The following is a 27,896-nucleotide window of genomic DNA, read 5'->3' on the forward strand; positions in this document are numbered from 1 at the left end:
ACACGGGGCCCATTTTTTTTGCTGACGTCTTTCACAGCGCGCGCAGAGCTAGCTAGTTTGCCACCACGACTACCAAAAACAGATTGCAGTGGAGAGAGAGACGCAGATGGTCATGTCGGAGAGTAGGAGCAAAGATGCGGTACCGAACGGTGCAGCCCATAGCACTAGTACAGAGCCACACGTGGCCAGACCAAATATTGGCAACAGAGTGACTGTAGTCCTTGGGGCTCAATGGGGCGATGAGGGCAAAGGGAAGGTTGTGGACCTGCTCGCTCAGGACGCTGATATCGTTTGCAGATGCCAGGTAAATTATAATGTATGCTAGCTAGCTAGCTAGCTGGAGGACATTCGAAACATGTGGTTGCGGTTACAAATAACGTGTAGCTAACTACCTAGCCTCTGATCATGACTCTCAGTTCCATACACAAAGTCAAATGTCTAAGGGGTCTTCTGTAGGGGGGAGTATTTTTTAAGTCAGAGCCGTGATGCTCGACGCACACGCATCGCCTAAGGTACACATTTTGGAACCAAATTAGGACTTTATCTTTCATATCGGCGACAAATCATTTTCAAAAAACAAAAGGTTCAATTGATACACCTTTTTATAGGGTTCCTACACGGCCATATGTCCAGGTCACAGCACTTGTTTACGGAAGACAGTGGGCTAATGTTACAGTACCTTTAGTAATTAGCTTAGTATCTGCGTCCCCGAACCCCTGTAACTGTTGTATAAAGGGTACAGACGCCACAAATGTTTTGTCACTAAAAAATATTGTCGTCTGCAACTTTTAAACGATTAAAACGGTGTGAAGTGTTTTATTTGACAGTTGTGTAAATATTTTGACCTGATGTTAGAGGGATTTGTTTCTATAACCGTACCGCAATTGCGAATCAATTCACGTTTAACGTTAGATGTAGTATTTCCAGAGCCAATTTGCCCTTTAAACAGAACATGTGAGGTTCTTGGAGTAAGGAGTAACTCCTTTTGTCCAATATTGGTTTATTTATATATCTATCTCTAAGCTAACAAGTTAGCCACCGTTGTGTACTGGCTGTACTAAAAGGAGAACTAGCCCCCGACGTAGCCAGAATATTAAGTTAACTAACGTTAACTAGTTAAAGCTGGATTTGTTGTAATTAGTAAACTAACTTTGGTAAAAATGTTGTAGTTATCTATGTATGGAAGATGCGGGTCCTGGTCAGACTTGTACTTGTTAACTAGCGCAATTATTGGTTTGCAGTTGGTTACTAGCAAACTAAGCCAGAAACCTAGCTAACGTTAGCTACTTGAGCAACCAAATAAATTGTCGATGATGAACGTCGAGCACTGCATTGCTAATGTCACCTTGAATTATATCGCATCTATAGCTAGCCAGAGCTAGCTACATTCATATTGCACGACTTAACACCAGATAAGATGGCCTAGTTTTGCATTTTCATTTTAGTTCAGTCTTGCGTTGCAAGGTGATTCAGACTTCTAATACTGTTGCACAATACAGTGCCTTCGGAAAGTATTGACACCTTGACTTTTCCAACATTTTGTTAAGTTAGACTTATTACAAAATTGATTTGATTATTTGTTTTCCCCTAATCAATCTAGACACAATGCCCCATAATGACAAAGCAAAAACAAACATTTTTTTGCATATTTTGCATACGGATTCTGACCCTTTGCTATGAGACACTAAATTGAGCTCAGGTGCATTCTGTTTCCATTGATATTTCTTAAGATGTTTCAACAACTTGATTGGAGGCCACCTGTGGTAAATAAAATTTATTGGACATGATTGTCTATATAAGGTCCCGCAGTTGACGGTGCATGTCAGACCAAAAACCAAGCCACGAGGTCGAAGGAATTGTTCTTAGAGCTCTTGAGACATAATTGTCGAGGCACAGATCTGGGGAATGGTACCAAAACATTTCTGCAGCATTGAAGGTCCCCAAGAACACAGTGCCCTCCATCATTCTAAAATGGAAGAAGTTGGCACCACAAAGACTCTTCCGAGAGCTGGCCGCCCAGCCAAACTGAGCAATCGGGGGAGAAGGGCCTTGATCAGGTGACCAAGAACCCGATGGTCACTCTGACAGAGCTCTAGAGTTCCTCTGTGGAGATGAGAGAACCTTCCAGAAGTACAACCATATCTACAGCACTCCACCAAGCAGGCCTTTATGGTTGTGGCCAGAAGGAAGCCACTCCTCAGTAAAAGGCACATGACAGCCTGCTTGGAGGTTGAATAAAGGGTCTGAATACTTATGCAAATGTTATATTCAAAAAATCTGAAGCATACACATTTTCCAGCCTCTACTGTGAGCTCCACAATGTGCGGTGATCAGGCACGATGACACAAAAGACGAGGTCCTCAGGATAATTTTTATATTGGACTGAAGCTCAGTTCTGGTGACCTTTTTAAAGGGCATTCAACTCCAGAATGAATGAAAAATAAAGTTATGCTGACACCATCTAAAATGTCATTTCCACTTCCAGAAATGAGCCCAGAAATTATTTTTACACTTAACACTTAATTATAAGTTCACCATGCAAAAATGAAGGATTTGACTAAATTACAGTTAATATAAGGAAATCAGTCAGTTGAAATAAAATCATTAGGCCCTAATCTGTGTGAAGTTGCTAGATTTTGGCGGGAATTGGAACATGCTGTCGTACACGTTAATCTAGAGCATCCCAAACATGCTCAATGGATGACATGTCTGGTGAGTATGCAGGCCATAGAAGAACTGGGACATTTTCATCTTCCAGGAATTGTGTACAATTGTGTCATGCTGTAACATGAGGTGCTGGCAGTGGATAAATTGCACAAGATTGGGCCTCGGGGGCGCGTCATGGTATCTATGTGCATTCAAATTGCCATCGATTTTTAATGCAATCATTTGATTCCGTTAACCTAAAAGATACATTAATTTTGCTCCCAAACAGCTCTTCGTTCAGTAAGGCTTAGAAATGGAAAACCAGGAGCAACGTCAATGTAATTTAAAGCCTACTATTGTCAGATAGTGAAATTAGTTAAACAACTATTACCTGACTGAATTTTTAGATGGCCTGCAACAAAAGAAAAACGCACAAAAAATTGTGCGCAGACCAGTCTCTGTCCTCACTATATTGTTCCTGCGCTGAGGAATACCATCTTCAGAGAGTGTTTATAATTGTTCTTCAGATAATCGATGTCCGGAGCTCAAAGCAATACATTGGAGTGTCAGCAGCATGCATGCATGTGAGTTCAGTGCAAACAGCTTAACCTGTCTGGTACAAGTGACGCTAGCGTCCCACCTTGCCAACAGCCAGTGAAATTGCAGGGCGCCAAATTCAAAACAACAGAAATCTCATAATTAAAATTCCTCAAACATACAAGTACTATACACCATTTTAAAGATAAACTTCTTGTTAATCCAGCCACAGTGACTGATTTCAAAAAGGCTTTACTGTGAAAGCACACCTTCCGATTATGTTAGGTCAGCGCCTAGCAACAGAAAACCATAGTCCTTTTCCAAAGAAGGAGAGGTGTCACAAAAGACAGAAATGGCATTAAAATTAATCACGAACCTTTGATCTTCACCAGATGGCACTCCCAGGACTCCATGTTAGACAATAAATGCGAGTTTTGTTCGATAAAGTTAATCTTTATGTCCAAAAACGCACCAATTTCAAATGAGGTTATGTTCAGAAATGCATTGTCTCAAACAAACATCCGGTGAAAGTGCAGAGAGCCACATCAAATTACAGAAATACTCATCATAAACATTGATCTAAGATACAAGTGTTCAACATACGATTAAAGATACACTTCTCCTTAATGCAACCGCTGTGTCAAACCATACAGCCATTTTCCAAAGAAGGAGACCGTGAATAACCCTAATCGTGGTCGTGAATACAGCCTCAAGCTCATTACCATAACGCAACGTTAACTATTCATGAAAATCGCAAATGAAATGAAATAAATATGCTAGTTCTCAAGCTTAGCCTTTTGTTAACACTGTCATTTCAGATGTTCAAAATATGCTTTTCAACCATAGCAAAACAAGCATTTGTGTAAGATTATTGATAGCTAGCATAGCATTTAGCGTAGCATTCAGCATGCAACATTTTCACAAAAACAAGAAAAGCATTCAAATAAAATCATTTACCTTTGAAGAACTTCGGATGTTTTCAATGAGGAGACTCTCAGTTAGATAGCAAATTTTCAGTTTGTCCAAAAATATTCATTGTGTAGGAGAAATCGCTCCGTTTTGTACATCACGTTTGGCTACAAAAAAAAAACAGAAAATTCAGTCATCAAAACGCCAAACTTTTTTCCAAATTAACTCCATAATATCGACTGAAACATGGTAAACGTTGTTTAGAATCAATCCTCAAGGTGTTTTTCACATATCTCTTCGATGATATATCGTTCGTGGAAGTCTCCTCTCTCCCCTCAATCACATGGATCAATGCGTGTAGCTTGGAGATTACGCACCAATTTAGACAAAGGACACCGGGCGGACCCCTGGTCAATGTAGTCTCTTATGGCCAATCTTCCAATGATATGCCTACAAATACGTCACAATCCTGCAGACACCTTGGGGAAACGGCAGAAAGTGTAGGCTCGTTCATGGCACATTCACAGCCATATAAGGAGACAATGGAAAACAGAGCCTCAAAAATTCTGCTCATTTCCTGTTTGAAGTTTCATCTTGGTTTCGCCTGTAGCATGAGTTCTGTGGCACTCACAGATATCTTTGCAGTTTTGGAAACGTCGAGCATCTTTTCGTGACAAAATATTGCGCTTAAAACGGGCACGTTTTTTAATCCATAAATTTAAAGAGCGCCCCCTATATCCAAGAAGTTAAACAGAAATGGCGTTAAAATTAATCACTAACCTTTGATCTTCATCTGATGGCACTCCCAGGTCTCCATGTTAGACAATAAATGTTCGTTTTGTTCCATAAAGTTCATATCTATGTCCAAATACCTCCTTTTTGTTCGCACTTTAGCCTTGTACATTTTGGATTACTGGACCAGTCAGTCAAAGTAAAAAATAAAAAAATAAAAAAACATCCATTACAGTTTGAAGAAACATGTCAAAAGATGTATATAATCATTCTTTAGGGTGTTTTTATCATAAATCTTCAATAATATTCCAACCGGACAATTCCTTTGTGTTTAGAAATAAAAGGAACGGCGCTCGCACTCATGATTAAACTCTAGGCTTTCTGCCAGACCCCTAATTCAAAAGCTCTTATTCGCTCCCCCTTCACAGTAAAAGCCTGAAACAACGTTCTAAAGACTTGGCATCTAGTGGAAGCCTTAGGAAGTGCAATCTAATCCAATAGACACAGTATATTGGATAGGCAATCACTTGAAAAACTACAAACCTCAGATTTCCCACTTCCCGGTTGGATTTTTCTCAGGTTTTCACCTGCCATATGAGTTCTGTTATACTCAGACATCATTAAAACATGTTTAGAAACTTCAGTGTTTTCTATCCAAATCTACGAATACTATGCAAATCCTAGCTTGCAGGCTGTTTACTCTGGGCACGCTTTTCATCCAGACGTGAAAATACTGTCCCCTACACCAGTGAGGTGTAGTTCCAACAGAGAGAAATAAAAATAATTGGGAATATATTTCATAGAACAGACATGCTTCTGTATTAGGCTATGTCATCTCCAAACCAGACCCCCCAAACCAGATCAGTGGATCTACACTGATCTCAAAAACATCCTCTCCAGAATCCATATGATGGAAATCCGTCGCTGTGACCGTGAACTTTAAACCCTGGTTTATGCGCCCCTTCCGTCACTATGAATTGATAACAGGTTGGCATAGCAATAATTCTCCACTCCGTAGCTGGTACACTGCCAAGGCTATAGGCATGTAAAAATTAAAGGCTAGCTTCACAACACACAACCCGTTCCGGGTTGAGCTCACTAGCCATAGGAAGCTAGCTGGCTGCTTATAACGTTAGCTTTGGGCGACAGGGTTAAGTAGCTAGCTATTTATTTTCATGAACTGAAGTTCAATTTCAGTAGGCGAACAACAAGTGGCAACTTAGCAAATACTTCCTCACACGGATTCCTAAATCATTGCTAAGAAAAAATGAAAATGACTGCAGTTTCTACTGGTCATTGTTTTCAGGCTGCTTGTATTGGTGCTAGCTAGGTACCAAGTTACAGCTAGCTACCCCAGAAGTTGCGGTCGAACAAATTATGCTTTATTACTACCAACACGGTATTGTAAACACATTGTTCGTGGCTGGTGTTTGCAGATTTTTTTGTACAGCTTTGACAGTGCTACTGTATCCTTTTTGACACGCAAAGACCCAAACGGCGTTCCATAGTATGTATGTCGTGAAGCTAATAGCGGTGACGCTATTGAAGTGTAACTCCGGTAGGGCAACATCTTAAAAATAGCGCTTTTGGTAGAGTTTATGGGTGCTCGACCAGTCTGCAAACGCCAACATCACCCACGACAGAGAACGGTTGATTGTCAAGTGCAATGAATTCCATTATCTTGGTTTAATGGATTTCACCTTTGAGTTTTCTCACTGAAATGTTCTTACTCTTTCAAATGACTGCTCCACTGGACTGCTCCATCCACACAGCAGACATTGTGGGCTAGGTTAGGAATGCTGTGTTGCACTTTGTAGCGCAAAATTTTACGTGGTGTCGTTACGTCCAGTACCTACGTTATATAGGTATGCACGATAGCTTTGACATTGGTTTTTAACATCTGCGTTCAACTAGACATCGGACCGATACCAATGTTGGCATTTTTAGCTAATATTGTACGATTCCGATATGTTCACATATTTATCGTGCATCCTTTGCTGAAACACATCATTGGGTCTGCTGTTTGAGTCCTGTAGTTACCATGTTGTAGATACTGTGTGAGAGAAGTTTTGCATTGCACTCATCTCAATATCTGCAATGCTTCTCGCTGAGTATCATTTAATGGAATGCTATGTTACACAATGGCATGTGTGTAAGAGGGAGAATATAGTGTTCCTCTTTTTATTTAAAAAAAAGAAGCTGTGACAGAAATCTGAGGTTTTTCTTACTTGCAACATGAGGTTGAAAGGACAACAAAGAGCACATTTCCAAGTCTTACTAATTAAGTATCAGTGCTGATACTCTATTCTGCTGCTCTCAAGTGGCTGCCCAAGTGACCATGACAGTGAATTGTTGTCTTTGGGGATCACACCAAAGTAATTTTGATATTTATGATCACCACCAAGTTGTATGATGGCCAGAGGAAGTGAAACAGAGTTCCTGATTTAAAAAGCTCAAAATGGAGTATAAAAAGTCCCAAATGGAGTATAAAATCAGATGCATTTTGTGTAAAAAAAATAAATAATAATAATTTAAATCCAGGACTTGGGAATGCATTCCAACTCTATTAAATGCAAGATGTTGCTAGGCTATCATGGGGATTTAATTTCTTATTCAACTACCACAGTTCTGAGAATGAATGCTTAGTCATTCTCTGTAAAGCAATGATGAGATAAGGAAGGCAGGAATGTGGATTGCTGCGTTTTACCTGACACCTTTTTAAGCCTTTGGCTTGATTCTGGACATGTCTTGCACAAAGACAGACATTTCTCATGAGCTTTCCATCCATTTGGCGACAGATTTTCATGCCAATATTCTAAAATCGGCATAAAAACAATATGTGCATTTTCCCACCAGAGATGTTTCCATCAAATTGACTTGTTGTGGACAAAAGGGTGTGTGTGATGACACAGTGCACATATAAGGAACTTTTATGGTTGAGTTTCTATCACATTTTCAACTCTGTCAGAAACAAATGTTGTTTTGTATAGCGACTGTCTGCTCTGGTCTTGGCACTAGCCCTCTAGCCAACAACTAGCAGATACAGTGCGGCTAGGCTACCTACATTGTTATGGATAAGTTATTTGGAACGTTTACTGACGTGCTGTTTCCATCAGGCCTGTCGTGACACGTGTAAAAAAAAATTATCTGTCATGTACTTTACACTCATAAAAAGGTTGGATTGAAACCTAGTTATAGAGAGCAATTTGGGTTTGTTCCCTGGTCCACAGATATCTCCAAGGTGTGAGAACGAGCCTGTCCTTAGAGCGAGCCTGTCCTTAGAGCAGGGTTCTTACATGCTGACCAAACCGGACACGCGCGTGTTGATTTTGTTCACCCACACCAGAAGCGATCAGGACACGCAGCTTGAAATATCAAAACGTCCTCTGAACCAATTATATTAGTTTGGGGATATGTCGAAAAGCAATAAACGTTTATGGCAATTTAGCGAGCTATAAACATTGGGCTGTTACCTGAAATGCACAAGGTCCTCTAATCTGACTTTTAATCCACAGATAAAACGGTAAACCAAATTCATTTCTCATCTCTACTCCTTCCTCAGGCTTCTTTTTTACTTATTTGGGCTTTATATGGCGGCTGGCAACCAACTTTACGGTGCAGTACTACGACTGGGTCTGTTCATCTTTCAATGGGTATATGCTCTTAAAACCAAAGAGGAGATGGGAGAGGCCAGACTTGCAGCGCGTTGAGCGTCACAAATAGAACCTATTTCTATTTTAGCTCCTGGCCATGCAGACGCTCGCGAGCAGTGTGGGTGCAATGATTGAATAACATGTATGTGTCAATTTATTTTGCAACCCTCGCGCACACAACCGGTGTGGTCAGCATGTTAGTCCTGCCACCTGCTGTCTTAGTGTCCTGTTTCAGGCCATCCATTGCCTGTGGAGGTAAAACAAGTTCTCAGGGTTATCCAAGGAATGTTTGTGTGGCTGTATTATTCTTGAAAGAACCTTTACTCTCATTTTACTACCTCGGCCTCAGTTATTGTACCTTTTTTCCCATTTATTGAGCCTGTTGGTCTGTCAGGAAACGCCCCACTGGCTAGTAATAAGTAACAGATCTCTTTACATAGCTAGGCCTAATGCTTTACATGGGGCCACTGTTTGGCACATCGTTGCTATGGAGAAGTTTTCTAGTTCTGGGTGTATGCTCTTTTTGAGTTCTCTAATCTAGTAATTGCAGGTTGTTCAGAACATCTCTAGTGATCTCAATTATTTAAATGTTTATGTTGGAGGATCATGTCCAAGCTATTGGCATAACCCAAAAAACACTGACAAATCAGAGAAACAAGAGGGTATTAGAAAGATTCATTATGCCGTGTGTATATATAGTGCATTCAGAAAGTGTTCAGACCCCTTGACTTTTTTTTACATTTTGTTAGGTTAGTCTTATTGTAAAATGAGGGTGGGAAACATTTTAATCCAATCTACACACACTACCCCATAGTGACAATGCAAAAACAGGATTTTATAAGTTCAGACCCTTTGCTATGAGATTTGAAATTGAGCTCTGGTGCATCCTGTTTCCATTGATCATCCTTAAGATGTTTCTACAACTTGATTGGAGCACCTGTGGTAAATTACATTTATTGGACATGATTTGGAAAGGCTCACACCTGTCTATATAAGGTCCCACAGTTGACAGTGCATGTCAGAGTAAAAACCAAGCCATGTGGTTGAAGGAATTGTCCGTAGAGCTCCAAGACAGAATTGTTGAGTCCTATATTTGGGGAAGGGTACTAAAACATTTCTGCAGTATTGAAGGTCCCCAAGAACACAGTTGCCTCCATTGTTCTTAAATTGATGACGTTTTGCTACCACCAAGACTCTTCCTAGAGCTGGCCACCTGGCCAAACTGAGCATTCGGGGGAGAAAGGCCTTGGTCAGGGAAGTGACCAAGAACCCGATGGTCACTCTGACAGCGCTCTATAATTCCTCTGTGGAGATGGGAGAACCTTCCAGAAGGACAACCATCTCTGCAGCACTCCCCCAATCAGGCCTTTATGGTAGAGTGGCCAGGATGAAATCACTACTCAGTAAAAGGCACATGACAGCCCACTTGGAGTTTTCCAAAAGGCACCTAAAGAATAGAAGATTCTCTGGTCTGATGAATCCGAGATGGAACTCTTTAGCTTGAATGCCAAATGTCACATCTGGAGGGAACCTGACACCATGCCGTGGGCATCTTTTTCAGCGGCAGGGACTGGGAGACTAGTCAGGATCAAGGGTAAGATGAATGGAGCAAAGTACAGCGAGCCTTGAAGAAAACATGTTCCAGAGCACTCAGAACCTCAGACTGCAGCGTAGGGTTTACCTTCCAACAGGACAATGACCTTAAGCACACAGCCAAGACAATGCAGGTGTGGCTTTGGGACAAGTCTCAATGTCCTTGAGTGACCCAGCCAGAGCCCAGACTTGAACCTGATCGAACATCTCTGGAGAGACCTGAAAATAGCTGTGCAACGATGCTCCCCATCCAACCTGACAGAGCTTGATGCTTTGCAGAGAAGAATGGGAGAAACTCTCCAAATACCTGTGTGCCTAGCTTGTAGTGTCATACCCAAGATGACTTGAGGCTTTAATCACTGCCAAAGGTGCTTCAACAATGTACTGAACCTAGTCTGAATACTTATGTAAATGTGATATTTCATTTTTTTATATGTATAAATGTGCAAAGATTTCTTAGCCTGTTATTATGTGGTATTGTGTGTAGATTGAGCGGGGGAAATGTAGAATAAGGCTGTAACGTAACAATGTGGAAAAAGTCCAGGGGGTTTGAATACTTTCAGAATGTGCTGTAAGTCAATGTGGCTGCATTACTCTCCAGGCTCAGAACTGTAGATGGTCAAATTAATAAAGTTTTCTAATTATATCAGTTCATAGGGAATTATGCTGTCACAGGCATGCTATTCAGGAAAACACTAAATTGATGGTATTCTGTGACTATTTCAACTGAGGTGCTAAAGTGGCAAGCCATGGACTAATCCTACCACCTGCAAATCCTGCCACACAGAGGCTGCTCTTCCCTGTGCCCCCCTCACCCCTTCAGACCCAATGGGATTAATCGCACCAGCCAATTTTAGGTGGGGAACATTGGACGTCGTCCAAGGGAGACTAGCAGTCCTGTGACAGTCACGGGAGGCGAACGGATACATATCACATTAGAGAATGTTCCAGGTTATTGTTGGGAATTATGACTTGGTTCTTCTCAGCAAGTGTCTCTTTGAGTGAACTATTGCTGCATATAAAAAATGTCTTTATGGCAATGGCTGCCAAGTGGGTCAAGCAAGCCTTGAGTGACAAATGAGAAGTATGCAGCAGTGGGAGATGAGGCCATATCTCAAACTGATAAAAGGGTAGAAGCCATGGTATAGGCAGAATTTAAAAATCTATCCACATTCTCAGATTTGCAGGTCAGGTTTTTTTTGTCCACCTATGTTCACGTGTTGAAACCTCACACGAACCAGGTCGGTCACATTCATTGAAAGCAGCCGAGCGGCAGTAACGATACACGTCTGGCGCAGCCCCCTGTTGCAGGTCAGGCAGCTGGGGGGCACATCATAAATGCAACAAAAAAGGAGAGACCTCTACGCACACCCCATCACTTGTCCAAGCACTGCCATGGCCAGGAATAGCCCAGGGTACGCTTTCCCGATAGCGATGGAACTTAAGCTTACAAGTATTTTAACGATGCGTTCTTCCTATAATGGCAAAAAAAAAATACATGCGTTTTCCAAAACACCACCTCGAAAGAGCGTTCACTAAGTGTGTCGTTGGAGCATGTGTGTACTGATATGATCAAAAGTCAGTTCTGCTCTCAGATCCATTCAAATCTTACCATAACATTAGAATTATTCCACAGTACTGATGACAGATCAGCTCCTAGAAAGATGACCACTTTATATGGCTGCAAATATTGAGGTGGCTTATTCTATAGCTAATTTCTGGAAGGCTAACCCAGAAGTAAAATATTGCGTAGTTCGGTCAGCTGCTTGATTAACTTCTGAGTTCACAAGTGTTACAAATGTAGAGTTCCGACAAAAACTAAGTATCCACCCTCACAAAAGGAAACAGGAAACTCAGCCAAATAACTTAACATGTTGGTGCTCATGGGTCCTTTTACATGGAAATTAACATGATTCTATGTTTAACGAAGATCTGTGAATAAAGGTACGCATGCAGGCCAATTATTTTTTTAACAACGCACTTAGCTGTTTCTAGTAGTGGTCTGCTTGAGTGGTCTGAGGCAGTTGGTAAATAACGAGCGTTTTCAAGTGCAACTTTATTACTGATGGTTTTGGGAAACGGCTCGGAGATTTAACTATGCTCCTGCGAAGGTTCTAATGATGAACTTAGCCTTAAAATACTACAACTGGGCCCAGGCCTGCTCGTTGCTGGGTGAAGGCATGGGGCAAAACCAGACTGATGTATCACACGCAACCCCTCCCAGACCAGCACAAGGAGACTCCTCCAGTTGTAGAGTTCATGCCAAAGGCACTGGATGTTCTTTCTCTGGGTACAAGCAATTTTATCTCATGTCATCTTAGATTTAAAAATGGTTTAATGTTATTTTGTAAGCACTCCTGGTTAGACTCGGATGGACTTTGTTTGGTAAACTAATATGAAGACAAGACGCTAGAATCACCCAACCCTTTAGTGGCTGATTTGTATCTGCTCGGACTGCCTGCTAAAATGGCCTGTGTCAAGTGTCCCTCAGCTATGACTGAGCAATCTGTACCATGGTGTAATGTTTGGTCTCACTGTCAGACATTGCTCCAAGATGGCATAGCAGTTCAGACGTCTTTTGTCCTCATCTTGTCGTGTCCCATATATATATATATATAACTTTCTTCACATACCTTTTTTTTTTATATATATATATATTTTTTTCTCCATAAACTCATCTTCAAAACACTCTCCTGCAATCTGCCTCACCAATTTATATATTTTTTTTAAAGAAGAAAAAAAAATATTTGCCTCAAATCTGTAATCTTCCATAGAAGCTAATCCAGAAGCTAGCCTGAAGCTAATCACAAGCTAGTTAGCTTCTTTACTGGCTAATCGTTAGTAATTCAGCTAACCGCGGTTTGTGGTCATCAGCTATCCTTTAGCTCGAAAATCTATCGCCAGTTTTGTACAGCGCTGCTCGGACCGGAACATACCGGACCTATTTTTCTCTCCATGTCCCCGGATTTCAACTGCTAACTCTGGACATTTATACCTGGAACTCGCAGCTAGCTAGCTGCTATCCGTGTGACTATAGGCTTTCGTCGATTCCGGAGCAAACATCAATTATTCCGGAGCTAGCCAGCTGAAGAGTTCCATCAGTCACTCCTGTGCTACAGTCACCTATCCGGACCCGTTTTACTGCCAATGCGGAGCCCCACCGGGCCTTCACACCTGGACTACCAACGTGATCTACCCGAGGGAATTATCCGGCTGGCTCCTTCGTCGCGACATTACCTGAACGCCAATCTGCGGTCTGCTAACCGTTAGCTGTCTTATCGGCTGCTATCTGAATAGACCTATCGGACAATTTATTTTATTTTTTCTTGGGCCTCTATAACTATATCTATTGTTTTTTTTCCCTCTACCACACGGAACCCCACTAATCCTAATGACGGAAACACACGAGGTGGCTAATAACAGACCTCCATCCTATGCTAGCTTGCTACCGATGGCCCGGCTAGCTGTCTAAATCGCCGTGACCCCAACCAACCTCACTACTCACTGGACCCTTTTGATTACTCGACTAAGCATGCCTCTCCTTAATGTCAATATGCCTTGTCCATTGCTGTTCTGGTTAGTGTTTATTGGCTTATTTCACTGTAGAGCCTCTAGTCCTGCTCACTATACCTTATCCAACCTATTAGGTCCACCACCCACACATGCAATGACATCTCCTGGTTTCAATGATGTTTCTAGAGACTCTCTCTCATCATCACTCAATACCTAGGTTTACCTCCACTGTATTCACATCCTACCATACCCCGTGATATGCAGCTGTTCAGGGAAGCTAGAAACCATTATACACAGGCAGTTAGAAAAGCCAAGGCTAGATTTTTCAAGCAGAAATTTGCTTCCTGCAACACTAACTCAAAAAACTTCTGGGACACTGTAAAGTCCATGGAGAATAAGAACACCTCCTCCCAGCTGTGCACTGCACTGAAGATAGGAAACACTGTCACCACTGATAAATCCACTATAATTGAGAATTTCAATAAGCATTTTTCTACGGCTGGCCATGCAGGGTAGTGGTTAGAGCGTTGGACTAGTAACCGGAAGGTTGCAAGTTCAAACCCCCGAGCTGACAAGGTACAAATCTGTCGTTCTGCCTCTGAACAGGCAGTTAACCCACTGTTCCTAGGCCATAATTGAAAATAAGAATTTGTTCTTAACTGACTTGCCTAGTTAAATAAAGGTAAAATTTAAAAAATTAAAATTCCACCTGGCTACTCCTACCCCGGTCAACAGCACTGCACCCCCCCACATCAACTCGCCCAAACCTTCCCCATTTTTCCTTCTCCCAAATCCAGTCAACTGATGTTCTGAAAGAGCTGCAAAATCGGGACCCCTACAAATCAGCCGGGCTAGACAATCTGGACACTTTCTTTCTAAAATGATCTGCCGAAATTGTTGCCACCCCTATTACTAGCCTGTTCAACCTCTCTTTCGTGTCATCTGAGATTCCCAAAGATTGGAAAGCAGCTGCGGTCATCCCCCTCTTCAAAGGGGGGGACACTCTTGACCCAAACTGCTACAGACCTATATCTATCCTACCGTGCCTTTCTAAGGTCTTCGAAAGCCAAGTCAACAAACAGATTACCGACCATTTCGAATCTCACCATACCTTCTCTGCTATGCAATCTGGTTTCAGAGCTGGTCATGGGTGCACCTCAGCCACGCTGAAGGTCCTAAACGATATCTTAACCGCCATCGATGAGAAACATTACTGTGCAGCCGTATTCATTGATCTGGCCAAGGCTTTCGACTCTGTCAATCACCTCATCGGCAGACTTGACAGCCTTGGTTTCTCAAATGATTGCCTCGCCTGGTTCACCAACTACTTCCCTGATAGAGTTCAGTGTGTCAAATCGGATGGTCTGCTGTCCGGACCTCTGGCAGTCTCTATGGGGGTGCCACAGGGTTCAATTCTTGGACCGACTCTCTTCTCTGTATACATCAATGATGTCGCTCTGCTGCTGGTGAGTCTCTGATCCACCTCTACGCAGACGACACCATTCTGTATACTTCTGGCCCTTCTTTGGACACTGTGTTAACAACCTTCCAGGCAAGCTTCAATGCCATACAACTCTCCTTCCGTGGCCTCCAATTGCTCTTAAATACAAGTAAAACTAAATGCATGCTCTTCAACCGATCGCTGCCTGCACCTGCCTGCCTGTCCAACATCACTACTCTGGACGGCTCTGACTTAGAATACGTGGACAAATAGCTAGGTGTCTGGTTAGACTGTAAACTCTCCTTCCAGACCCACATCAAACATCTCCAATCCAAAGTTAAATCTAGAATTGGCTTCCTATTTCGCAACAAAGCATCCTTCACTCATGCTGCCAAACATACCCTTGTAAAACTGACCATCCTACCAATCCTCGACTTCGGAGATGTCATTTACAAAATAGCCTCCAATACCCTACTCAACCAATTGGATGCAGTCTATCACAGTGCAATCCGTTTTGTCACCAAAGCCCCATATACTACTATTGTGACCTACTATTGCGACCTGTACGCTCTCGTTGGCTGGCCCTCGCTTCATACTCGTCGCCAAACCCACTGGCTCCATGTCATCTACAAGACCCTGCTAGGTAAAGTCCCCCCTTATCTCAGCTCGCTGGTCACCCTAGCATCACCGACCTGTAGCACGCGCTCCAGCAGGTATATCTCTCTGGTCACCCCCAAAATCAGTTATTTCTTTGGCCGCCTCTCCTTCCAGTTCTCTGCTGCCAATGACTGGAACGAACTACAAAAATCTCTGAAACTGGAAACACTTATCTCCCTCACTAGCTTTAAGCACCAACTGTCAGAGCAGCTCACAGATTACTGCACCTGTACATAGCCCACCTATAATTTAGCCCAAACAACTACCTCTTTCCCTACTGTATTTATTTGATTTATTTTGCTCCTTTGCACCCCATTATTTTTATTTCTACTTTGCACATTCTTCCACTGCAAATCTACCATTCCAGTGTTTTACTTGCTATATTGTATTTACTTTGCCACCGTGGCCTTTTTTTGCCTTTACCTCCCTCATCTCACCTCATTTGCTCACATCGTATATAGACCTGTTTATACTGTATTATTGACTGTATGTTTGTTTTACTTCACGTGTAACTGTTGTATGTGTCGAACTGCTTTGCTTTATCTTGGCCAGGTCGCAATTGTAAATGAGAACTTGTTCTCAACTTGCCTACCTGGTTAAATAAAGGTGTTCTCAACTTGCCTACCTGGTTAAATAAAGGTGTTCTCAACTATCCTACCTGGTTAAATAAAGGTGTTCTCAACTATCCTACCTGGTTAAATAAAGGTGTTCTCAACTATCCTACCTGGTTAAATAAAGGTGTTCTCAACTATCCTACCTGGTTAAATAAAGGTGTTCTCAACTAGCCTACCTGGTTAAATAAAGGTGTTCTCAACTATCCTACCTGGTTAAATAAAGGTGAAATAAAATAAATAAAAATACATCTCAAACCATGTGTGTTCAAAAGAACATCACACCAAAATATTGGGCCAAGTTTGTTTCTTCCATGTCCAATGTTAAATTGTGAAAAGTAAAGCTATATCCTTTCACATTGCTTCTGTTGGTGTGATTTTTGTTTCACAATTTTGAATGTCATGTGTGTCTCCATGGTGACTGACTCTGTGTCCCCCTCTGCAGGGTGGCAACAATGCAGGACACACGGTGGTGGTGGACTCTGTGGAGTATGACTTCCATCTTCTACCCAGCGGCATTATCAACCCCAAGGTCACTGCTTTCATTGGTGGGTAGAAAACAGCCGCTGGACCGAGGAATGAACAGGAAAGATGATTTCACAATAAGGATGGAGCTGTGAAGTAACCCTCATTGTCTACTACTAAGTCAGTTATAATCTCTAGTCTTTAAAGAACAAATAAATGTTTGTTTAGATCTCCTGTGCAGTTTCCATACACACTTTTGTATGCAAGCAGCCAATATTAATGACTTTTCCCGTCTAAATCTAGCCAATCTGTATTACATTCTAATAGCTCCAGCTTTGCCTGATGCCACACAAGTGATTGACTTGACTGGGAGCCAACTCGCAGGCTTACGCAGTAGAGTGCTATAGATCACATTTTATCTGCAGTAACTTCATTTTGCTAATGGTCTGACGTCTAGCATATTTTGGCAACACAACAAATATGTCCTCTGGCTCTTAACCCACAGCTCATCAGCAGTTCAACATATAGAATGTTAAGTGGATCAATCCTTTTCCGTCTAGTTGAGCTCCACAGTCAGGCTTTCAGAGCCCAAACAAGTGTTCGGGACCCTTCAGAATCCTGAGCACTGTTTACCATGAGAAAAAAGTCATCTTGAATAAGGCTGATTGTGCAGAACAGGTTATGGCCCTCTCCACACTAGTTTAATTTCTGGCCTTGATGTTGATTGGTCGCTGCTCAGCGGAACAGCAGACCTGTTTCTCTGATGGAGTACTTAGCTCTTTATAGCCCACAACACTTGAGATCAAATTCAATTTGGGGTTTTCACTGCTCTTTCCTTATTGCTTAATGATGCATCAGTTTCTCCATATCTTCCATGTTGTCTGTGTCGGTCTATCCCACAGGTAATGGGGTAGTGATCCACCTGCCTGGCCTCTTCGAGGAGGCTGAGAAGAATGTGTGCAAAGGCAAAAGTGAGTACGAAGGAGCTATCCTCTTTTAATAGTTGAAGTCCCTTTTTACTCCCTTGCCTAGAAGATTGCCATGTTGCTTAATGGTGATATCAAATGTTTTTTCTACCGTGTGTGTTCAGGTCTGGAGGGCTGGGACAAGAGGCTGATCATTTCAGACAGAGCACACATTGGTAAGCCCTGCCTCATCGGGCCTCTTTATACTAAAAGGGCATTTAAATCCACAACTTCAGCCCAACTATAGTCTCTCTACTATATAAACCCAGCAAAAAAAAGAAACGTCCATTTTTCAGGACCCTGTCTTTCAAAGATAATTTCTAAAAATCTATAACTTCACACATCTTCCTTGTAAAAGGTTTAACACTGTTTCCCATGCTTGATCAATGAACCATGAACAGTTAATGAACATGCACCTGTGGAACGGTTGTTAAAACACTAACAGCCTACAGAAGGTATGCAATTAAGGTCACAGTTATGAAAACTTAGGACACTGGAGAGGCCTTTCTACTGACTCTGAAAAACACAAAAAGAAAGATACCCAGGCTCCCTGCTCATCTGCATGAATGTGTCTTAGGCATGCTGCAAGGAGGCATGAGAACTGCAGATGTGGCCAAGGCAATAAATTGCAATGTCCGTACTGTGAGATGCCTAAGAAAGCGCTACAGGGAGACTTGTTATGTTCATACAAATATTTACTCATGTTAAGTTTGCTGAAAATAAATGCAGATGACAGTGAGGGGACGTTTATTTTTTTGCTGAGTTTATAAGCCTGTAGGACTGGAGATGGATGTGCAATGCTCATGTTTGGCTGTTAAAGGGAATAATGAGTCTGCTTAATTTCTATCATCAATGTTTTTCTTTTCATCATGAATGCATTAGTGTTTTGAGTATCAACAGTTGGTCTCTTAGCTAGTGAGTGCCACTGCCAGTGTCAGTGTAAAGCTGGTGCCCAGAAGAGTTCCTCATAAACAAGTGAATAAAAGTGCTGCATGGCTTTCATGGGGAACATGTTTCTGTTATATGGGGGTTGGGGGATGAAAGTGGCCAATTAATTATCTTAGCTATTTTGGGGCCCTTTTGTATTTTGTGCATACATTAGGACTGATTTGACCTAAGATGCACTCCGAAGGCCTGTTTTTATATCGGTGAACTGGCTTTGTTTTACAGGATAAGTCATGTTCGCTCTGAATGTTAAATAGCACTTTTTTTGTAAAATCAGAATGACTTGTATTAGGCTACGTTATTCAGTCTTCTCCTTCCACTAGCCTGTACTTGGCCCATTTTGCTATCTGAATAGGTGTGGAGGGAAAAACTGATTACATTTTACTCACAGAAATTAGGCAAACTACCTTAGCTGTGAATTGATTGTTGCGTTGTTATTGGTCCTTAGTATGTACAGATTTCTTTACCCTTTGAGTGGCCAACTCTGCTCCACTAGACTTGTTGTGCCTTGAGTCATTTTGTCTCCCTGCTCATTGTCAAAGAAGTGCCAAACGGTTAAGTCAACGCAGCGAGATGCCACTTCTTATAAACAGAGATTGCCTAGTAGTGCCTTTGCAAGGCCGCTTTAGAGACTAGTGTGAGAAAGAGGGGCCATTTCTGACTGGATGAGAAACTCTACTGTTCACTTCCCTTCATGGATTAAAAAGGAAAGTATTGGTGTAAGTTTATTGTTGATTCTCCAACTCCTTCTCATCCAAGCTTATACCAACCCAATGCTTTTAAATGTGTCGGGAGGAGTCAACTGCACAAGGTCACACTTCCGGGAGAAAGGGGAGATAATTGGGGCGCTAGGGTTTTAGTAAGGAGCAGAAAAGGGGGTGAGGTGACCGTATTGTGAGTTTGCCCTTCTCTACCTCCCACAGTTTTTGATTTCCACCAAGCGGTCGACGGTGTGCAAGAGCAGCAGAGACAAGAGCAAGCAGGCAAGAAGTAAGAACCCTACCTACCACCTGTCATTCTCCTGGATTAGAGAGAATGCCTCAGTAATGATTTGGCTTGCAGCAGTGCTGAAAAGCAGGATTTCCCTCTCCTATGGGCGAATGTGTAGTATATTAGCCCTTCTAAACGTCTAGTCTTAGATGAAACAACCTCAACTGACTCCAGCTTGAAGCAGAGCTGAAAAACAAGATTCCCCTGTCCTTTTTACCCAGTAAAAACATTTTTAGCTTAGTAAGTGTAGCATAAGTACTGAAACAACCTCAACTGACTGCGAAATCTCCAGAGATGTCAAATATTAAATATCACATTTTTCTCTCTCTGCGCCATTGTTGTGGAGCTGTTTTAAGTATTTTAAAAGTTTTGCCTTGAGTGCTGCCTGAAGGAAATGTGATGATGATGTGCTTGTACTGTAGTCTGGGGTTAATGTCCCAGTACATCATTGTATTACTCATGTTTGTAAATAGTTTCTTTCCTGTTCTATCTGACAATGTCATCTGGAGGAAGCAAACAAATCCTACACTGTAGCTATTAGAGGTTACTGTTACCAGTTAGTAATGTAGCTATTGCAGTTTACTGTTACCAGTTAGTCATGTAATGGAGATGCCCAATCTAGTTCTGAGAAGAGGGTGGTAAGCACAGGCTTAGGCTCAGGACATCGCTCTGATATGCTGGGCATTTTTAAGCTTTTGTTGGGCATCAAAATAAGCCCACCGCCCTGATAGAATTCTTGTGTAAAACAATCTGCAGCGTTGGAACATGTTCAACAGCTAGTTATTGTGCCCGTTTCATTATAGGCTTATATCACAAGTTGTGGAATTTCAACTCCTTCAGGCATTACAACTTCACTCTTACCTCTGAGAGAGGCAGATAACCCAGTTAAAACTGGATTACATCTGTAGTTTGAGCGTGACTTGTCTCATGGTGGACCTGTCCTGCGTTCTTTTAGTATCTTTACTGAAGGAGTTAGTACTCATGATACTCTCTCAGTTCCAGAAGACCACTTATTTCCCACTGATAAGTATTTTCCCACATGAAGTCATCCCCTACCTTACATCAGACCAGGGACCTGACGTCACCAGATATCCCCTAGCAGCACCATGTGACTGTGATGCTCTCCAACCCTTATTGCAGCAACATTGTTTCAGTCAGCAGCAGGTGACGTTCCAGCCCCATGAAAAGTCCCCTGGCCTAGCTACTTCCCTACAACTGTCACATGTCTGACCCTACACACACACATACTGGCTGAAGGACAGTCAGTGACTGTATTGTTAATTGTTAATGATTTACTTTGTTACTTCGTATTCCTCACGTAGCCTCGGAACAACGAAAAAGGGGATTGGCCCGGTGTACTCAGCCAAAGCAGCCCGCAGCGGCCTCCGGATATGTGACCTCATGTCTGACTTCACGCAGTTCTCTGAAAGGTGAGGGTGTGGCCTTGTCCTCATATGGCCAATAATGACTATCCTTTTTATTCAGAGTACAACTAGCTCCAGTTAGGTGAAAATTTAACTGACGTCTATTTTTTGTAGATTTAAAGTCTTAGCCTCGCAGTATCAGTCTATGTATCCGACCCTGGTGATTGACATCGATGGGGAGTTGTCGAAGTTGAGGGTGAGCTACAGGTCCTCCATATCAGTTGAATAAAGTTATCATCACTAGTTTAACATAGGGGTTATGTCCTACATGTCAGTGTGATTCTTGGGTCAAGTGTTTGCGTGGTGTGCTCTTGTCCAGGATTACGTGGAGAAGGTAAAGCCTATGGTGAGAGACGGGGTCTTTTACATGTACGGGGCCTTACATGGACCTCCCAAAAATATCCTGGTGGAAGGAGCCAACGCCGCCCTCTTGGATATTGACTTCGGTGAGTATCCCCCATTGTCATTGTGTCAATGTCAATTAACCCCTGTCACTGTGTAAATGGCCAATTAACCCCTTTTGAATTAAACAAGCTAATTTCTACTGGTGAGTTAATTCCACTGAAAGAGTGTTATCAGAGCTGTCAGAGGATTGGAACAACATGTTCACTGAGCCTAACACCAGAGAGCACTCCTACACCATGCGTGACTCTGAGAAATGCTGGCTGCTTTGTCATTGTCACTTTCCCTCATTTGTTTAGTCATAAAGCACTCTAGAGATCACATACACAACTTAATGAGAGAGAGGGTTGCTATGTACTGAAGGTCACCATGTTCTTTTTCATTGATACAATGGTAGTAGGTCAAAGTGGGGGGTGTCGTATGACCGTGCTAATGCTATTTGCATAAAGGAGAATGGTTTTTGCACCTGTGCAGACATGTATGGGAGGGGTGAAATTCTCCCTCCCTTACTCTGACTTGAAAGGCCCATTAGTGTCGACTAAAGTCCACCTCTGTTTAACCTGACACAGAGACCTGACACAGAGACCTGACACAGAGATTGTTTGCATGGCATGTTAAGACTGAATCATTTAGTTTCCTTTACTTGTATTACAAGCTTTGTTAATACAGTCATTGTGATATGATAATCCTCTGTTGTACGAATTTGTTGTCATCTGTTTCATCTGAGGAAGACCGAGGAGGAAATAAGATGTTTTATCGTTTTGGTATGTTGTTTTTTTCCTAGGGACATACCCTTTCGTGACCTCGTCTAACTGCACAGTGGGCGGGGTGTGTACGGGGCTAGGCATGCCGCCCCAGAACGTGGGTGAGGTGTATGGCGTGGTCAAGGCCTACACCACCCGGGTTGGCATCGGAGCCTTTCCCTCAGAGCAGTTCAATGTAAGAATGTCAGCCTGTCTTTCTAACTTGAGGGAAGCCATGCCTTCTTGCCTTTGAAAGCTACGGGCTAGAGTCAAATTGGTTCACATGGTGCAAATTCTTTCCTGCTCTCTGTTTCCAGTGTGAGTAGAGGAATGTAGACTAGTGTTAATGTTGGGGGAATGGCATAGCTGCTGATTGAGTCATCAGTGTTCTGAATTCCAGTGAGTGTTCTGTGAACGCTACAGGCTCAGGCATGTGGGTATTGAAACAACAAATGGTTTTGGGAAGGATAGTCACTAAACCATTCCCTCTGATAGCGCTTGTGAAATAATCCCAGCAAAACCAAAATAACCAATTCCTCAACCTGAACAGGGCAGAGAATGGACACATTTCAAGCTTGACATGTCCATGTTTTACTTTGTCAGGGTCTTAAAGTGAATCTGAGCCTTAAGGGTCTGCCTGTTTTCTTTTCCAAGGACATTGGGGAGCTCCTGCAGACAAGGGGGAAAGAAGTGGGTGTAACCACGGGCCGTAAAAGGAGATGTGGTTGGCTGGACCTGGTGCTCATCAAATATGCCCACATGATCAACGGCTTCACTGCGTGAGTCCCCACACCCCCTTCAACTCTGTACTGTCAATAACCACACCTCCCGCTTTTACTTACTGTCTCAATATAAGTATGTGGACACCTGCTTGTCGAATATCTTATTCTAAAATCATGGGCATTATGATTTTGGTCCCCCCTTCACTGTTATAACAGCCTCCACTCTTCTGGGAAGGCTTTCCACTAGATGGAGGAACATTGCTGCAGGGACTTGCTTCCATTCAGCCACAAGGTCATTAGTGAGGTTGGGTGTCTAGGCCTGGCTTGCAGTCGGCGTTCCAATTCATCCCAAAGGTGTTCGATGGGGTTGAGGTCAGGGCCAGTCAGGCCAGTCAAGTTCGTGATTCATCACTCCAGAGAACACGTTTCCACTGCTCTAGATTCCAATGGTGGTGAGCTTTACACCACTCCAGCTGACGTATAGGGATCTTAGGCTTGTGATCGACTGCTTGGCCATGGAAACCCATTTCATAAAGATCCTGACAAATAGTTATTGTGCTCACGTTGCTTCCAGAGTCCGTTTTTAACTCTGTAGTGAGTGTTGCAACTGAGGACAGACAATTTTTACGCGCTTCAGAGCTCAGTGGTCCGGTTGTGAGCTTGTGTGGCCTACCACTTCATGGCAACTCTGTCACTCCTAGACGTTTCCACTTCACAATAACAGCACTTACAGATAACCTGGTGCAGGGCATCAATTTGACAAACTAACTTGTCGTAAAGGTGTCATCCTATGACGGTGCCACGTTGTAAGTCACTGAGCTCTTCAGTAATCCCATTCTACTGCCAATGTTTGTCCATGGAGATTTTATATACCCGTCAGTAATGGGTGTGGTTGAAATAGCCGAATCAACTCATTTTAAGCGGTGTTCACATACCATGTAGTGTACTTGAATAGACTTCAGCTTTGTACACATTCTCTATTTGGGTGTTGGTGAACATGCCTGTTAAACTCCCAATGTTCTGTTGTCCTCCCATTCAGCTTAGCTCTCACCAAACTAGACATCTTGGATGTGCTCCCTGAGATCAAAGTTGGTGTGTCGTACTCTGTGAACGGTGAAAATATACCTAATTTTCCAGGTAGGCTGCTCATCAAAACAGCAACCAATTGGCAGCAGCTAATGGGGATCCTCAATAAATACAATAGCAATGATGATTCTGTACTTGATAATGAGAATAAAGTGAACTGAATAAGGGAGCTATGCTATATTTTTAATTGCAGTATTCCAAGTCTGTTGTCTTAAGTTTATGGCAGCCAATGGCCTGACGTTGTGCCCAACTCTCCCCAGCCAACCAGGAAGTCTTACAGAGCGTTGAGGTTCAGTATGACACCCTGCCAGGTTGGAACAGTGACACCTCCACCGCCAGAACATTTGATGAGCTGCCAGAGAACGCCCAGAAATACGTCCGCTACATTGAGGAGCACCTCGGTGTGCCCGGTAAGAACCCCCCTCTCCTAAACACCTGGAGATGTCAGGTTGATTCAGATGGGGTGAAAATACATTGTAGTGGTCACAGGTGTGGACCATATTTGGGGACATTTTGTTGTTTTATTGGTAAAGCTATTCAATAAGTACTTTTCACCCACAGTGAAATGGATTGGCGTAGGCAAGTCTCGGGAGTCCATGATCCAGATCTTCTAAGGTCTTCTCCACACTGTAGCCACCACCAAACCAGACCCTCAGTCCCCCCTCTCTTCCGATGGTTACCTGGTTCCAGTGGCCTGGGAAACTGGTCCTATGCTACATGCCACTCCTCGGTCCCCAACTCACTCCCACACCACAGACACCAACCTGGGAGCTGCTCCTGGGGATGCTCTTATCATCCTATCCATGATCCTGCTCTCTTCTTATTCTGTCTCTGTCTCTGGAGACCAGTGTGGGACTCTTCAAAATGGCCTCCTCAGGCGTTAACAGGGAAGTACACTTCAGTTGCTTGCCAGCCTACGCCTGTTACTCCCCATGTTTGGTTTGTCAGAAAGCCCTCAGAGCTGCCTCTGGCCTTTCTTTATGGATCTGTTATCCTGACATCCCTGCACACACACCACACACACTCAAATCACACTCAAATCCAGGTGTGTGACACTCATTGACTCATCTGCAAGCCAATGTCAGAAACGATATGACCATGTTCATGTGTACAGTACTGCAGTGGGACTTGGTTGATTCATACACCAATTTTCTGTGCCTGTTCTGTGATGAAAACAGTTTGTGTAAATGTGTTCTTATGCCTAGCATGGGCCAAGGAGCCCATGGCCATGAAACGACCCACATGAGCAACTTAAGATACAACATTTCTGTATGGACAACTGTCAATGTCTCTGTATACAATTGTAATAATGGCAGGAAATGTAGAATATGTTGCTACTGTTATAATGACCTTGTTCCACGCAACATAGTTGCCATTACTAGAGACAATCTTAAATGGGCATTTTAGAGGCGTCACAATCAAACAACCTCTTAGTAATTTCCCCAGCTGACTAGAAATGAGTTTTTATTTCAATGCAGTAGAAAGCTGTGTTACTACTGGACATTAAAACAGGGGTCAGTTAACATTTTGATAGGTGATCTTCTATCAAACTCCACATTGAAATGACGCAAGAATGTATTTCAATGCTATTCTAAGTTTAAACTCCAACGCAAACACATGATGTTGATATGCTAAACTCTAGTCTCAGGACTTTTACTCAATCACAACAGTGTATATATTTGACTTCTATTTGAATGATTTTAGGACTAGGTATGATGGATTAGTTTCTGCAACTGCTGGATGTGTGGGTTTTCTGCAGATGTAGCGTATTAGACAGCAGATCGCCTCCTGACTCGGTAACAACTATATAGAACTTTTGCTTTTATAAACTGGAGCTGTTTAAGTGAAATGGAATTGAATCATGTGTTTTACCATCACTGATATACAATCTAAATATTTCAAATTAAGATTTTTAAAGACATGAAAGTATCTCTTCTGTTTATGTACTCGATCCATACATTAACACCGGAGTTGCTTTATTTTTCATGGTAAAATTGTTACTAGGAAAGGTGTGTATTCAAGGTTAACTTTGTACCTTGAATGACAGTTGTCAAAGGGTATTCATGCAGAGATGGAGGACTACTCATACAATATCAGTTTGCCCTTGTGTCTGTAGGTCTCTACAGAGAAGGCTGTAGGCTCCTGTGAAATAATGGGTTTCTACGTTGGTGGCGAAGTGCTTTCTCTTTCAAATATGGAAGTGTCACAATACATATTAACTATCTGTCAGGTACATTGTTAGGTCTGTCTTCAGTAGAGCAGTTATCTCTGCTAGGCCTATATGATGTCAGTCTTGTTCTTCTCCTGTGTCTTTTTGATTCTAAGATAATTTCAGTGATTATGGTATTCAGCTAAAGTATACTCAGTGTGAAGATGAAAACATGCACTGGAAATTAAACTAATGGGATGTCTTTAAATGCTGCTTATCCTTGTTTCTATAGATTATCCAATGACCTGCCCATAGGCCACACAATGTGGTAAACATCTTCTGCTTTACATATAGCAGCAACTAATCAGTTGAGATACTTACCCTGTCAGTAGTGTCAACACCCACCTGAAACTTCCCATACAAGGTGAAGGCATTCTGTCTGCTAATCCTAAACTATATGCCTCCGGACACCCACCACTATGACATGTTTTTTCAGGACTAACTGCCTTGGGCTCCCGTTCAAGACTTTCATGTTTTTATTTACCATAAATCTTAACCTGGGCCCTTGGGAATGGCCCGTAACTAAGCATTTCACTGTTGGTCTACTACATCTGTTCACTACACCCGCAATAACATCTGCAAAAGGTGTTTGTGTGTGACCAATAAGATTTTATTTGATGTGATAAATACACATTTTGATTTGGGTTTGAATACCTCTAAAATGTATATTTCTACCTTGAGGCTCATCTGTAAGTGAGTGGATAGGTGAGAAGATGGTTAGACCATTGCTTTCACCTATGTTACAGTGATGTCCTCAAGGAAAGAAGCGTATATTAAAATGGTCAAACGGTCCTGCTCTTACCGCCCCGCTCTTCAAGGCAGCTTAGTATTTTGCTTTCTCTATCCCACCACATCAGCTCAACATGTTGGAAGAATGTTTGGCTCCTATGCTCAACATTGGCTCCCATTCAAACACAAAAATGTTGTCTGTTAATTAGGCTTTGATGAGCAACATGTACAATTTGTTCACAAGCCTCCTTTAGCCAAAAACAAGCATGTAGGGTGCAAAATGAGTTTTTGATGGGAATAGTCCTTAACTGGCTCGTTAAGGTGAGACAAAGGCAGGATATCTTTAAATGAAGAGGGAAATGTATATCCTGATCTTGGTGATAAATCAATGTTAATAGTTTGCTTTACTGTTTATCCCTTCCCAGTACTGCCTTCCAAAGTTACTCATCTCAGTAAAGTAACCATAGCGTTTAAACTGGTTCCAGCATTTTAATCAGTGTGTCATGTTTAAAAGAGAAACATTTAATTGGCATGATGACTACTAGGCTTTAAATCTAACTCCAATTTTTGAATATTTTTTTCATTTGAACACACACAGGTAAATGCATATTTGCACACATGTTGGTTTTCTCCGTTTTGAGAATATTTACCTACTTTCAGTTCTGCGTTGTATCGCTGCTGTATTAAGTGTGTGTGTGTGTGTGTGTGTAGCACTTCAGTACCATTATCTTGGTTTTGTTGTAGCTTGTTGCATATGCTTTTGGAGATGGTGGTGCTGGCTGGGGAGTTGTGCATGTTTATCAAATGTAATTTGTACAGTACTGGTCTGACTCTTAGTAATAATAAAATAAAGTAATATCAATGACAAACTGGCAATACAAATCTAGAACAAGATTCAAACTAATAAAAACATTGTAAATGTCA

The 27,896-nt window shown here is 42.2% G+C and overlaps 1 protein-coding gene across 1 annotated transcript; it reads left to right on the top strand.

The window, feature by feature from the left end:
- Positions 1–27,896, top strand: adss2 (adenylosuccinate synthase 2). The gene is made up of 13 exons (XM_020460170.2): positions 1–304; positions 16,738–16,840; positions 17,660–17,728; positions 17,848–17,898; positions 19,591–19,657; positions 20,980–21,087; positions 21,196–21,277; positions 21,401–21,527; positions 22,268–22,422; positions 22,881–23,005; positions 23,988–24,085; positions 24,295–24,444; positions 24,596–27,896. Exons 1-13 carry the CDS (start codon positions 107–109, stop codon positions 24,646–24,648), a joined length of 1,386 nt encoding a protein of 461 aa, XP_020315759.1. The 5' UTR covers positions 1–106; the 3' UTR covers positions 24,649–27,896.

This window comes from Oncorhynchus kisutch, linkage group LG25 (assembly GCF_002021735.2).
Source record: "Oncorhynchus kisutch isolate 150728-3 linkage group LG25, Okis_V2, whole genome shotgun sequence".
In the NCBI taxonomy this organism is placed as follows: Eukaryota; Metazoa; Chordata; class Actinopteri; order Salmoniformes; family Salmonidae; genus Oncorhynchus; species Oncorhynchus kisutch.

Bases quoted from the DNA above. Each gene is read 5' to 3' on its own strand.
- adss2 (XM_020460170.2), top strand. From the start codon at position 107: ATGGTCATGTCGGAGAGTAGGAGCAAAGATGCGGTACCGAACGGTGCA. The intron at 19,658-20,979 runs GTAAGAACCCTA...TTCCTCACGTAG, and splicing joins CAAGAGCAAGCAGGCAAGAA to CCTCGGAACAACGAAAAAGG. The intron at 24,086-24,294 runs GTAGGCTGCTCA...AACTCTCCCCAG, and splicing joins AAATATACCTAATTTTCCAG to CCAACCAGGAAGTCTTACAG.